The sequence below is a fragment of the Opisthocomus hoazin genome, chromosome 27 (genome assembly GCF_030867145.1).
Source record: "Opisthocomus hoazin isolate bOpiHoa1 chromosome 27, bOpiHoa1.hap1, whole genome shotgun sequence".
NCBI classification, from domain to species: Eukaryota; Metazoa; Chordata; class Aves; order Opisthocomiformes; family Opisthocomidae; genus Opisthocomus; species Opisthocomus hoazin.
The window spans coordinates 4,617,697-4,630,345 of NC_134440.1; the positions used below are offsets into that span (position 1 = coordinate 4,617,697).

Genomic DNA, 12,649 nt, shown 5'->3' on the forward strand with positions numbered 1-12,649 from the left:
TGGAGTTTTTTCTTTTGTTTTGTTGGGTTTTTTCCCCTCCTGGGATGTAATATAAAGCTGCCTCCTTCCTTCCCTAAGAAACCCCAACTAAGCTGGTACTTCTTCAGCTCTGTAAATGCACCTTTCATACCCATCCTGGCTCATTATTTAAACCCTGGGACAGCCTGGAGGAAACATTACAGTTGCTGGCAACCAGACCCAAGCAATTGGCATTGTTTAGATAGAAAGGAGAGTGGAGGAACAAGGACTGGGAGGTCATCCTGTGGAATTTGCTGTGGGATTCAGCCCTGCCAGGCAGCTGTGTGCTGAGAGGAGCTTTGTGGTTTCAGCTGCCCATGCAGATGGAGGAACAAGGCGGAGGTTCATTCTTATTTTGTTTTCGCTTGATCTGTTTCCTCCTCCTTCATCAGAGTTGTATTCTGAACACCCACCCACCCTGCACTGTTGCCGTGGCTCATTCTTTCAGAGCATTGGAGAGGTACATAGCAGTTTCAGTGGGTCAGTGGTCAGGGACAGGGTTTGGCACGGAACAGTGCTCTGTCACCTTGAGATGAATGGAGAGACAAGTTGGCTGTGTTGGTTATGTGTAGGGGATTGTAGGGCAGCTCCTGCAGCATGTTTGCTAATGTGTGTGCGTGTGTACATGCTGGTGTCTCCTTAGAAGCAGGAATGAACCTTCTACTTGCAACCCAAGTATGTTTACTATGTGTGTGTCTCTCTCCCCCTTTATCCTCCAGACAATTGAATTTGATGAAAGTGCAGGTGCTGTTTTGAGGATCCAGCCCCTCCGGACTCCCCGGGATGAGAACATTTATGAGTGCGTTGCTCAAAACCCTCATGGAGAGGTCACCGTCCATGCCAAGCTCACCGTCCTCCGAGGTAAAGAGCGTGCCTGCCTGCCATGTGTCAGTGTCACAGGGGAGAAGGGACCCTGCAGCTTCTCCCTTCCTTCAGATGGGTGGGCAGTCTGTGAAAAAATGCATGGCCAAGGCATAAAGTCTTCCGTGTTTTAGTTTGTTCTGACCTGTAAGATCTGTTTGCTGTTATTACCCCAGAGTGTCGTAAAATTGCTATGTGAGAAACAAAGCTAAAACTGGACAGCTTTAGGAGGTTTGACTGGCTGATGTGCTGAGGTTCCTTCCAACCTGAATTATCCTATCACTCTATGATCTTCCCTCCCCTCCGATAAAAATTCCTTCACCAGTTTTATGAGCAGCACCAGAAACTCCCCACCATTCTCAGAAACCTGGCACCATTCATCCAGACATCCAAGAAAACCTTCGTCACTGAGGAATCACTTAAGGGGCCGAGGTTAAGGTGATGTTATAGCTGCATGGGCTTTCACGCAGTTGGCAGCGATGCCAGCCTCTTCTCTTGTGTGAGATACCTGTTTCGCCCTTCTGGGCGTTTTTCCTCTTTCCAGAGGTCCTTTGCTTCACACGCTCTCCAAGAAAACAGTTCCCCTCTCCGTTTTGTTCTGATTCTTTTTCTCACTTGCCCCCACTCTAGAGGATGTTTACATGGATGCCTCCTTCGTGTCATCTGTTTGAAATATGCTCCCTGAACTTGATGTGGGGGAGGGAACAATATGCTGTTGCTGTCGGTGCCTCTGGATGTTTACTGTTGTTACCCCGGCGATCTGTAAAATTGCTGTTTGAAACACTAAGCCAGGCTGCTTGCTAAAACTGACCCATTTTAGGGGAAAAGATGTGTGGTGGTCTCTGTTCAAACCACAGGGCAAGGCAAGTGATCCTGGCAGAAAGGGTGCGGTGGATAACTGCCTGAGAGCTCCTGAAGGGAGTTTAGATTGGGAGCATCGGCTGTTGATGAAGCCATCAGCAGGAGGTATTATAGAAAAGCCATGGGCTTTTGAATAGGAGTACGTGCAAGAAGAGCCATTACTTCTGCAGTGAGCATTGCTAACAACAGTTTTAGGTGCTCCAGGCAATGTATGATCCTCGTGAGGCAAATGGTAGCTCTGCCTGTATGCCAGTTGCCTTTTCTTCAGCATTTCAGTGTTCTCTCCAAGAGCATCTTAAATCCTTTTGTTTGAACAGACACATCCCTAACGGTGCAAAGCAAAATTTGTGTGCAAATCCCCAACGCGCAGCAGTAAATAAAGACCAGACATAAAGGGCACATGGCAAAGCCCTTGACCTCCCCTTGCAGCGGGGAATATCCCTCCGGTTGCCCACCCGGCAGGCTCTGTCGTGTCAAGATGCTGGCTGCCTTTGAGCGTGCAGGCCCGTGGTCCAGTCATGCCTGACAGATTTGTGTGGGTGCACTTCAATCTTTGTGCGGCTCCTTTGCCTGGCATGGCATTTAACCTTCTGTTAGCAGTACATGGTGGGATGTATCTGTCAGGAGATTGGAACAGCGCTTTATGACAAGAGCGTGTCTAGCTGCAGTTATCCCAGAGGGCGGGGAGCCTTATTCCTCACACTTATTCCCATGTATTCCTTGGGAGAAGTGCCCCTGCAACCATACTCCCAATTTCTACCCCTGGAATTTAGCTACAAGCAGTGGCCAGAGAGAAAGTGGTCCTCTAGCTGCTACCCTCGCCGGTCCCCTGGATTCTCACAGCATTTTTAAGGCACTTTCCACCAAAAGAAAGCTGCAATGTATAGGAGAAGACGAGCTGAGCTCAGCAGCTGTCCTTAGGGACCAAGGTTCTTTGTACGTGTCTTCCTGCAGCGCTTCCTTCCGGTACCAGCATCATACGCGTCAGCTAGAGAGACAGGCGACAGAACGGGAGCTGCATCTCACGCTGCCTGACTCCTTACGCACGTTGTTGCTCCCACCAGCATCATTACTGCGTGCTTCGCTCCTGCGTTGTGCTGCTTTCAGAAGCATTCCTGTTCTGTTGGCCTGGCAGGACCCTGTTCGGCAGCTTTGTTAGCTGACTGCGCGAGAGCAGTTGGGGTACTCAGTTCATTAAATGGGGGGGGGCAGTAATTAGCTGCAGGCCCGGGCCAAGGCGTCGCTGAAGAGCATCAAGGAAGCAATTCTGATAGCATACCCTCCCCTTCCCTGCTCAGTTGGAGTTACTCCATCCTTAGTCTTTCCTTAGCTTTCACACAGCAAGGATTGTCTCCTCTTTATCCTCGTTTTGAAGTGCTGGGAAAGTTAAAAGGACCAGGCACTAATCCGCAGTGACAAAGTTAGCGTGCTGGCATCTATTCCTCTCTTCTTCCTCACCCGCTTCTGCATTCACCCACTCTCCTGTTTGTCTTTTCTGTATCTTTCCGTGCAAGGCCTCCTCCTCCTTTCCGTCTCTCTTCTCTCACTTCCAGAACTCAGGCTTAGCAGAAAGATGGGGGCTGCTCCACAGCTTGGAGATGAATGTGAGCTGTCATCTGCAGGAGCTGTTACCTTGGCGTACTGTGGAGTGTGGAAACCCGGGCCCCAGCTGCCACAGACTGCAGGATGGGCTCTGCAGGGGTTCTGCAGCCTGTTGGCTGTGCCCTTGTAATCGCAGTTAGACGGACGTGTGTGTACCTCTGCGCTGGACACATGCGTGAACAGTGACAGGATTTCCTCAAAACTAGTGCAGACAGTCTCGAGAAGAGAGAAGAGAAGAGAGGAGAGGAGAGGAGAGAAGAGAAGAGAAGAGAAGAGAAGAGAAGAGAAGAGAAGAGAAGAGAAGAGAAGAGAAGAGAAGAGAAGAGAAGAGAAGAGAAGAGAAGAGAAGAGAAGAGAAGAGAAGAGAAGAGAAGAGAAAAAAAATAACACATTCTTCCCTACTAGAGGCAGCTGCTGAAGGGACTGAGAATAAACCTCTTTTTGCCTATGCACATGACTCCTCCTGGACCAGACCCTGATAGAAATCCACATGTGTTCACTTAAAAACAGGAAGCTGCAGGAGAGGAAACCTTTGGGAGCTTCTGAGAAGCAGAGCTTGTGATGGACACCATTCAACTTAGACAAAGTCTCTTAACACCAGCTCTGACGGCTTGTTTGTCCTTCCTGCTTGGTTTCTCGAGGGATCGGAGTTTTGGTAGGGCTGTGGAGACTTGCTGTTCTTTCCACAGCTGGCTAGACATAGTGCCTGCAAACCTGATTGCTGCAGAGCTCAAAGAAAAGGAGAGGGAAGTGGTTTGGGGAAGCATTTTCCAGTTATTGTTGACTCCAGCTGCTATCATTTTTCACTGTAACTGAGGCAGAAAGGAAGCTGGTTGGCACAGGCACCCCAGCTCCCGGTTGGTGTAGTTTCTCTAAGCTCCACACTCCCAGGAAAGATATACATATTTCTTCTTATTATTCCTGCTTCCTGTATGCAGACTGTACTTTCCCTCCACTTCTTCAGTAGCCTGAGACAGAGATTCTCGTGCTGCGAAGGACTGTCCTGTGCTGGTGGCAGCTGCGTGGGCTGGGAGCACGGGGGCCCGGCTGCGGCTCTGCCTGCGTTGCCTCCGCTGCGGGGAGGCACGGGCTGGGTTTCGAGCAGGGGCCTGACGTGGGTCTTTGCTCTGCTGAAGCTGGTAGAGTTCCGTGAAGGCTACCCTTTGTGAGTTGTTAGGAAACGCAGCGTTATCCCATAAAAGCCAGCGCTTGGTCCAGTTAAGTGTAATGGAACAGAATTTACTATGCCCTGCTACGTCGCTCGCTGCATACTGGCCAGGGCTCTCTTTTCCTGAGGATTACTGCATGCTGGAAAATTGAGAAAAACTGGCTATTGGACACGTAAGGTCTCGAACCGGAGTATGATTCAGGCTGCTGTGGATAGACTTTCACAACTTCTTTCTAGTGATTCCCTGTTGATTCTTTCTTGATGAAGTGTTTATAGATTTCTCGAACAATCCTGGCCTGAAATTTTCCTCACATATTTCCTACTCCAAGAGGACATCTGGTGTGGGCATGTATAAAGATCGAGCAAGATCCCTGCTGTTCTGTTGTTTTTTGTAATTGTTGGCTTTAGATCAGCAAAAGGGAAACAAAACCCAGTTCTGGATGCTCAGCAGAAAGCCTGGAGTCGCTCAGGAGCACATCTGAAAGAGAAGCTGGCCCCTCTGAAATGTTACCTTGCCACTTGAAAAGTTCTTGGCAGTCTTTCTTCAAACTTGGTGCGTTTTGCTTTTCTTGAAGTGACCTGAAAATCAGGCCACGTTGAAAGCAGATTAGTTCTGTAGCTTATGAACAATGTCAGAGTGATTTTAACTCAGATGCCTTTATAAGGAGGGTACGTAGGGATACATTAGCGTCGGGAACGCAGGGTATTGCCAGCACTGTTACGGGGCCCAACACACATATCTAAATGTGTATTTATTGTCTATAAGCCTGGAAATTTTTAGGAACATTGTTAGGCCATTCCTATTTTTGTAGTGAAACTTTCAGATCAAAATAAATGGAATCAACAGACAGAGCATGTTACTGAGACTCCTGGCGTGTATGAAAAGCGTCTTTGGCTATGAAATAACAGTTAACTAAGACATAGGTACATAGATACTGATGGAAAGAACTTACTGCTGGAATTTCACAGGGTGCATAATGCTGGGATGTCTGTTGGGGAGGGGGCAAGTCTAAGTGTTCAGAAAAGAACAGGAATAAGCTTCAGGAGCACTGGATTTTGATCCTGATTCTGCTTAAAACTAGTGTCACTCAAGCTGCTGCATCTCTATGTTCTTGGTTCTTCACCCTGAAGTGAGGATGGTTGATAGAGACCAGCTGGTATCTGCGTGCTGGCCCACAGAGCTCCAGAGAAGAGCAAAAAATTGTTCCTTTTCACTTCAGCAGCATCCCTTCCTCATCGTGGCTTTCTGCATTCAATGCATAGTGCGACTGCACATGCTCACACCCTCCTTCTCCTCTAAATTATTAAACAACTGTGCACACCCTGCGGGAAAAAGAGCAGCAGCAACACCCGCTTTATCTTTCTTTATCATCCTCCTTCCCAGCACAGCTAATTGTCTGAACACAGAGCTGCCACCCTCCAGAGCGACAAGGAGACGGCGGGGACCGGCGTCTCCCTTCGCTGTGGCTGGCGACCCTTGCTTTTTCTGTATGACCGTGTGTGTGTCAGCGCATGCGCCCGGCTTGGTTCCAGGCGTGCCCCCCAGCACAGAGCATGTCCTCTGGTAGGATTTATTATAAATGAACGCTGAAGTGCTCTTCTCTTCTCTCCCTGCCTCCCTCCATCCCTCCTCCCCTGTTCTTTCTCACCCTGCTTTGTTCAGTGGCCTTGAGGTAATTCAGCAGCTTTTCATCGAGGGGGCCTTTAAACAGCAGAGTCTGAGAGCAGGTATGAACAAGGTGTTTGGGATGCTCCGTTAACACGGCAAGTGTTGCAAGTGACAACATTTGCCTGTGTAAGCTAGCATGATTTTCAACAGCAGGCAGCTGCCCAGACGTGCCCTTGAAGCATCTTCAGCTTGCATCTTGGTTCTTTTGTTCTTGCGGTTGCCTGGGCTGCTTTCAGAAAGAGGATTCACGATCCAAACCATTCCTTATTTATTTATTTGGTAACAGGTTTGAGCTGGTGTTTGGGGCTTGATGGGGAGGGTGGCAGGGCATGTGTGTGCATGTCCTGTGGGGACTGAGTTGAGGTTGTAATTGCATTATTACAGGGAATCCAGTTGTTAGGGGATGAAGGCAGTTGCACTTTCCTGGCAGGAAGGAAATCTGAGCGCTTGAATCAGTGCAATATGTGATGTTCTGAGATGCTTCCTCCGCTGATCTGATCCTCAAATCTGATCACGCCTCTCGTCGCAGTTGTTTTAATTAAACTCAGAGGAGTTCTGCACATTGTGCTGCACGATTAACATTTTTGTTTAATTAGAAACACTCGGTAATAATAGTTGTACCAGGCCTCCCCCTACACACACACACGTGCACACACACACACACTCACTCACACCCTCCGCCAGTCAAGAGGGCTCTTCTCTCTGTGGGTTAATTGGTCCGTGGAATTAACGGACGCGGGTTTGAGGCAGGTGGAGTAGCATCACCAGGGAGCAGGAGAAAGGCAGCAATCAATAATGATGTCATCTGCAGCCAATGCGGCAGCAGCGCCGCGGCTCCTGAACAACACACCACCGCCTGGTTAAAGAGCAGCGGGGAGGCGCGGACGTTAAAAGCCTGGCTGAAAGCTGTGCAAAGGCAAAGCAATTCCCAGGGCCTGAGCTCACTCCTGGGGGGGCGAGGGTGTTGCAGCACAACATGATCTGCGAGAGCACACACTGTTCGGAGACTCCTGCGATGCCCGAGCACGGCCTGGTGAACTGAGAGCTGAAAGGTTTGGTTCAGGCCCTAGTTCAAGATATTTATGTTTTAATTAGAGTGCAGTATCCTGGTTTAGGGGTCCTTCAGGTGCACCGAAATGACTGCATCTTTATACAGCTGTAAGTTTGTCCGTACTAGGAGGTCTGTTTTACTTCACCAGTTATAAAATGGTACGTGTTTTTGTTTGTGGTTAGATTCCTTTGATGTGTGAGGAGAGGTATGGTTAATACATTTTGCTCCCCAGTGAGTCACAATCAAGCCTTTATAACTCCCAACAATGGTCAGAGGAAGGAAACAATGCACATTTTTAAACACACAATTGAGGCATTTAAACCCTTTTCTTCTCTGTGGTAGCTGCGCGCTGCTAAGAACAGTATTAGACAAGAGTTTCTTGGCCCTGGGTGTCGGAGCACCACACAGACCTGTAGCTCTGCCTTCGTGATTTCGTAGGTTTTTAGAACTTGAGCGTGCGGCACAGCGGTGTGGAGTAGCTCTTACCCAAATCGTGCGTGTTTGGAGCTCGTAGGGAGCAGTAGTGGGATCTGACGAGCCTGCTTTGCTCTTACAGGAAAAGACACCCACCGTGGCAAGGCCACCGGGTTTCTCTCTTGTTCCACCAGCTCTAGGTTCGGCCGTACGCAGTTTGGCTCCGTTGCTTCTGATAGGCGGTGTGCCAGCAGCAGGAAATGAGCTCTGGTGTGTGCAGTTGGCAGGGCTGCTTCCCAACCAAGGCAAGGGTTTCCAGCCCATCTCTGCTGCCGCTGTGAGAGCTCCGTTGGTTTCAGTGGGGGACTGACTGTGATGTATGTTGCTTTTTTAAAAATCCCACCTTTTTTAAATCCCCCCGGTGTTATTTCCCTTCTGTTTCGCTCACTTGCTTTTGGGATGGGTTCAATGCCATAGATTGCCAAGGCTGTGATTCCTCAACACGCCTCATTTGAAATGATGGAGAGTCCCTGTAAAGTCTCACCCTGCTGCCTGCATCCTCCTTTCAAGCTGCGCTCCCCCAGACTGATTTTTTGGGGGAAAAAAATGGCGTGTTCCTGAGCGGTATCACTCTGCATAAGACAGCTCTCTTCCACAGGAGTTAGGAGGTCGTGACAAAGATTATGGGGGAAGCACTGGGGTTTTGTATTAGTTATCACAAATTAGTCAGCGTCGGTTAGGATTGCCCTCCTCACCCTCATTAGTGAAGGCAAAGGCAAGACTGAGAGGAAGCAGGCAGCTCAGCTGAGCCTGTCTTCGAGGTGCTGGTGCCACGTCCCTCTTCTAGGGCAACAGCACTGAATTAATAAATCTAGAAATCACACCCTATCTGACAGCACTTGGCTTATTGCTGTTATGTGTGTCCCCTCTGGTAGCTACAGCTGGATGAGATTTTCCTCTCCTTTTTCTCCTAGTTTCCGCTGCGTCTTTGACAGGCCTTTTCACGTAGTCGCTTTCATTATTTCTCTTGTGCAGTTTGTTTCGTAGTGGGGTTTGGAGGGGGAAGACGAATCATTCCTTTTAAATGTGACTGTATAGATGTACTCTGCAGTGCGGGGATCTTTGCCGTGTGTGTGCAGCTTCTGCTGGAGAAACCAGTAAGTGCGAGTCACTTACCTGACAGAGGGATGCAGTGCAGTACCTGGAGACACTTCAAAATTACTATTCCATGCCCCAAAGGGCTTCAATAGATTGCATTTAAATTTAGAACCTTCTTGCGGGACGTTTGAATAGTCACACACCATGGACAAGCTGGTAAATTTTACTGTATAATGTGTTTTCACAAACCATCTGTGGACCATTTATTGGAGGCTTGTTTTAAATTACATTGCACAGAGTTCTGGGCAGCAGCTCCTTCAGCTGCCCCGGTCCCTAGCGCGTGTTTGACCGCTCTTCCTTTGTTCTCTGCCACCAGAGGACCAGTTACCTCCCGGCTTCCCAAACATCGATATGGGGCCCCAGCTGAAAGTGGTGGAGCGGACTCGAACAGCCACGATGCTCTGTGCGGCCAGTGGGAACCCAGACCCGGAGATCACTTGGTTTAAGGATTTCCTGCCTGTCGACCCCAGCGCGAGCAATGGGAGAATAAAGCAGCTGAGATCAGGTAAGGTCTCTGGGGGGGACTGGAGGAATTGAGACCAAGGTAGAGACATGAAGAGACTGCTCAGAGGTTTCTGACACAGAAGAGAGGGCTGATAGACACGGGCACCACTGGTGTGGATTGGGACATTAGCTTTTCTTTGGTTTTGGGACTCGCGTTCTTTATCAGGAAGTGGTTGGAGTATTTTCTCCTGGCCTTCCCTACTGCCTAGCTGACGTAAGGGGAGTCACAGCAGGGAAGCTGGTTCCCATCCAGGAGACGCTGTAACTAGTTCACTGGAAAAAGGTGCTCTTCCAGCTCAGGGGGAACTGGGGACTGGATGGGAGCTGAGGGTTTCTTCCTCAGACCAAGAACTGGGTAAGGGAGAAAGAAAACCTCTACAGCAAACACAGCATTTTAGATCACATGCATCTGGTACAGGGTCCACAGCTCAGGCAGCCTCTGACTGTCAAAACGTCATCCTCTTGGTGTAAATTGAGTCTCTCAAAGCTGGTGTTGAAGAACAGCTCTTGCAGGATCTTTCCAGCATCGAGTCCCTGCAGTCGTCGCTGGAGAGCAGTTGTGAGCGTTCTGGAGTGAGCCCTTGGCACTCAGTGGCACTGCCCATGGAGTGGATCTCCATGAACAGATGTACCCCAGCTCCGTGGCTCTTGTCAGTTCTCCGTCTTTCCCCATCTGCTTGTCCATCTGTCTCTTTTGTTTGTTTTATGTTTGTTGTTTTGTGTGTGTGTCAATGTGACATCTCTTAATATTCACATTTCAGGAGCTGTTTTTATACTTGCTAAATCTGCCAGTTCACTGTGTGAGTGTGTGTGCGTGCAGGGAGGGCACAGGTATATTGATTTTTGAATACTACTGATAAAGCAGTTCCGTTTCTCAGCTTAAACCCTAATTTCTCTCTGATAGCTGCAAATACGAAACAACCCTTGGACGTTTTACCTTTTGACAAAAACTAACCCGAGAAATAATCCTTTTCAAATCCTGCTTGGACTGACTGCTTTGACCCAGCCTAGAGGAGACGTGTCTGGGTGGTGGGACCTAGCAAGCACTAGCGTCACTTCAGCTACTCGGAACATTCCTTTGGCCGAGAGAGATGGAGCATGTTCAAGAGTCTTTTTTGACTGAAGATTGGCGTTGTTGTAGGCAAAGGGAAAGTCGGCCGCTCCAGCGACAGCCAACTGCTCTGCCCAGGCCTGCTGGCTCGGAGGAGATGGGCTGTGACTGCTGTAATGCTGGGTCTGAACATCAGAGGACGTCACCGCCTGCCTTGTCTTTGCCCGGTTTGGCAAAGGTTCTGTCTAAAGATTTTCAGTCCTGTGGCCACCAGTGGGAAAGAGTCGGTGTAGTTCCAGTTCCGTGTAGCTTTTGTACACCTGCAGAAACGCATCCTTATGCAGTGAAGCAGACACTGCTCTGCTGAATTAGAATGGATTGTTGAATCCCACCAACACAGATGAGATTGACCTCCCTGTTTTATCGTAACAGCTGAGGCAAATGCAAATGAAAAAAATCACTCAGCATAAATAATGAGAGGTAAACTAGAATTATATCATGCTCTGTGACCGTGATCTGAAGTGTGAGTAATGCACAGGCAGATTATTTTTAATACATTTATCATCTTGCTAGGATGCCTTTATACCCTTTAACTGGGTTTGATCTGGTGTTTTCCTTAAAGCCACCGGAGTGCTGCGTTTTTATTCCAGTGAATTGATTAGCCTCAGAGTGAACCCTTGGCCTTTCTGATAAATCAGAAGGTACCTGCTGAGATTTAATCTCGTTTACAGCTGTTTTCAATTAGTGAACTGGTGAAACCCTGAAGCGTCCCTGTAGTCCTTAGGGGCAGAATCCTGTTGCTTGTGTGAAAGGGAGTCCAGATCCCTGGACAGTCAGGACTTCAGAGTTCTCCCATTTCGTCTACTTTTATGGCCTTTCAAAACTTGCGTGTTCTGCCATGCAAAGGCCTGTGAAAGCGCAGAGCATATTAACAGTGGGGTCACCTGTACTCGGTTAGTGTTTTGGTCAGTGGAAAGGAGTTGGTTTAGGACGAAGGCAGAGCAGATTCCAGTGTGTGTGTGTAACCTGAGCGTGATGTGCGAGGCGATGCCTGTTTGAGCGCTGGTGGTGCGAGTGCTGCTAAAGTCGGAACTTAATTTAATACACTTATCTTTCCAGAAAGCAAACTTTGCTGCCAGAACTGTGCCAGTAGCACACGACAGGGCACTGGATGCTTCAGGACACTGCTAATGAGCTTCAGTGTCTTTCACCCACAGGTCATCAGTGTGACTCCAGCCCAGCTGCTTGGGGATTAACAATTAGACCCGACTAACGGGGGTTTGATGAGCCCTCAGAGAGTCAGGAGTGCGGGGAGGAGGGGTGACCCTGGTACTAAATCCAGCTTCATCGCTGCGCTGTGTGCTGACAGCCTTGGTGCGGGAGCCAGCGCCCGGGCTGTCCCTGAAGACTCGGCTGTGGCGTTGCTCCCTGGTAGAGGCAGGGACAGGGGCAGGGAGAGCGCAGCGGGACAGGGCAGGCACCCACCTTCTGCCTCGGAAATCAGTCGATGGGATAGCAGCCGTGCTCCTTTATTACAGAGGGTGTTACGAACTGAATTTATATCAATATATTAGTTAGTGGCAAACATGCAAATTAGCTCATTAGAAGGTACAAGTGAAATGTCATACACAGAACTCTGCAAAATTGAGTAGCTGTGTCCAGATTTGGTTCTCATTTATATTAAAAAACCTGAATGTTTCACTGGCAGTATAAATGGACCTCTGAGACCATGGTCATTATATTCGCATCATCCCGGGAACCCATTATTTTATGGGTCTTCAGTATAATTGAGAAACAGGTGATACGTCATTAACCAGAGGATTTTCTCTATCCAGTATCTCTTCTTCTCCTTTCCATCTCCAGATAAACCTTCCAAGCAAGTGGAAATCTTCTAATGCTTGGGGGTTTTGACTGAGTCAGAAGCTGAATTGTCAGTCAGAGGAGAACAGGAAGAGCCTCTGTCTAGGCTCCAGCTTCCCTTCGACGTACATGAACATCTCAGCCTTAGAGACCCAGGCTGCCTGAGAGTTTAAGTGGTCGTGGTGGTGGAAGAGAAGCAGATATTTCTGCTTAGCCCCGATGCAAGCGGTCTGGGGACATTTAAAGAGAAGGCAGTGTCCCTTGCCCAGCCGTGCCGCCGAGGGGGGATGGCGGGAGGCAGCCTGCAGCCGCCTTCACACGTCACGGAAACACTGAAACCTTTTGTGTCTTGTGTGTTGTCTTCTGTTGCTCGATAACTGGCTGTAACAAACTTCTTTTCTTTTTTTTTTTTTTTTTTCACTTTTTTTAACA

General features: G+C 48.8%; 1 protein-coding gene across 22 annotated transcripts in view; it reads left to right on the top strand.

Annotated features, from left to right (window-relative positions):
* Positions 1-12,649, top strand: part of PTPRS (protein tyrosine phosphatase receptor type S) — a 166,005-nt gene that overhangs the window by 84,721 nt on the left and 68,635 nt on the right. For all 22 annotated transcript variants that reach the window (XM_075444333.1, XM_075444341.1, XM_075444338.1 and 19 more), the window contains exons 4-5: positions 738-879; positions 9,119-9,307. In XM_075444333.1, the coding sequence (XP_075300448.1) occupies positions 738-879; positions 9,119-9,307 (331 nt within the window). The remainder of the gene's footprint in view (positions 1-737; positions 880-9,118; positions 9,308-12,649) is intronic.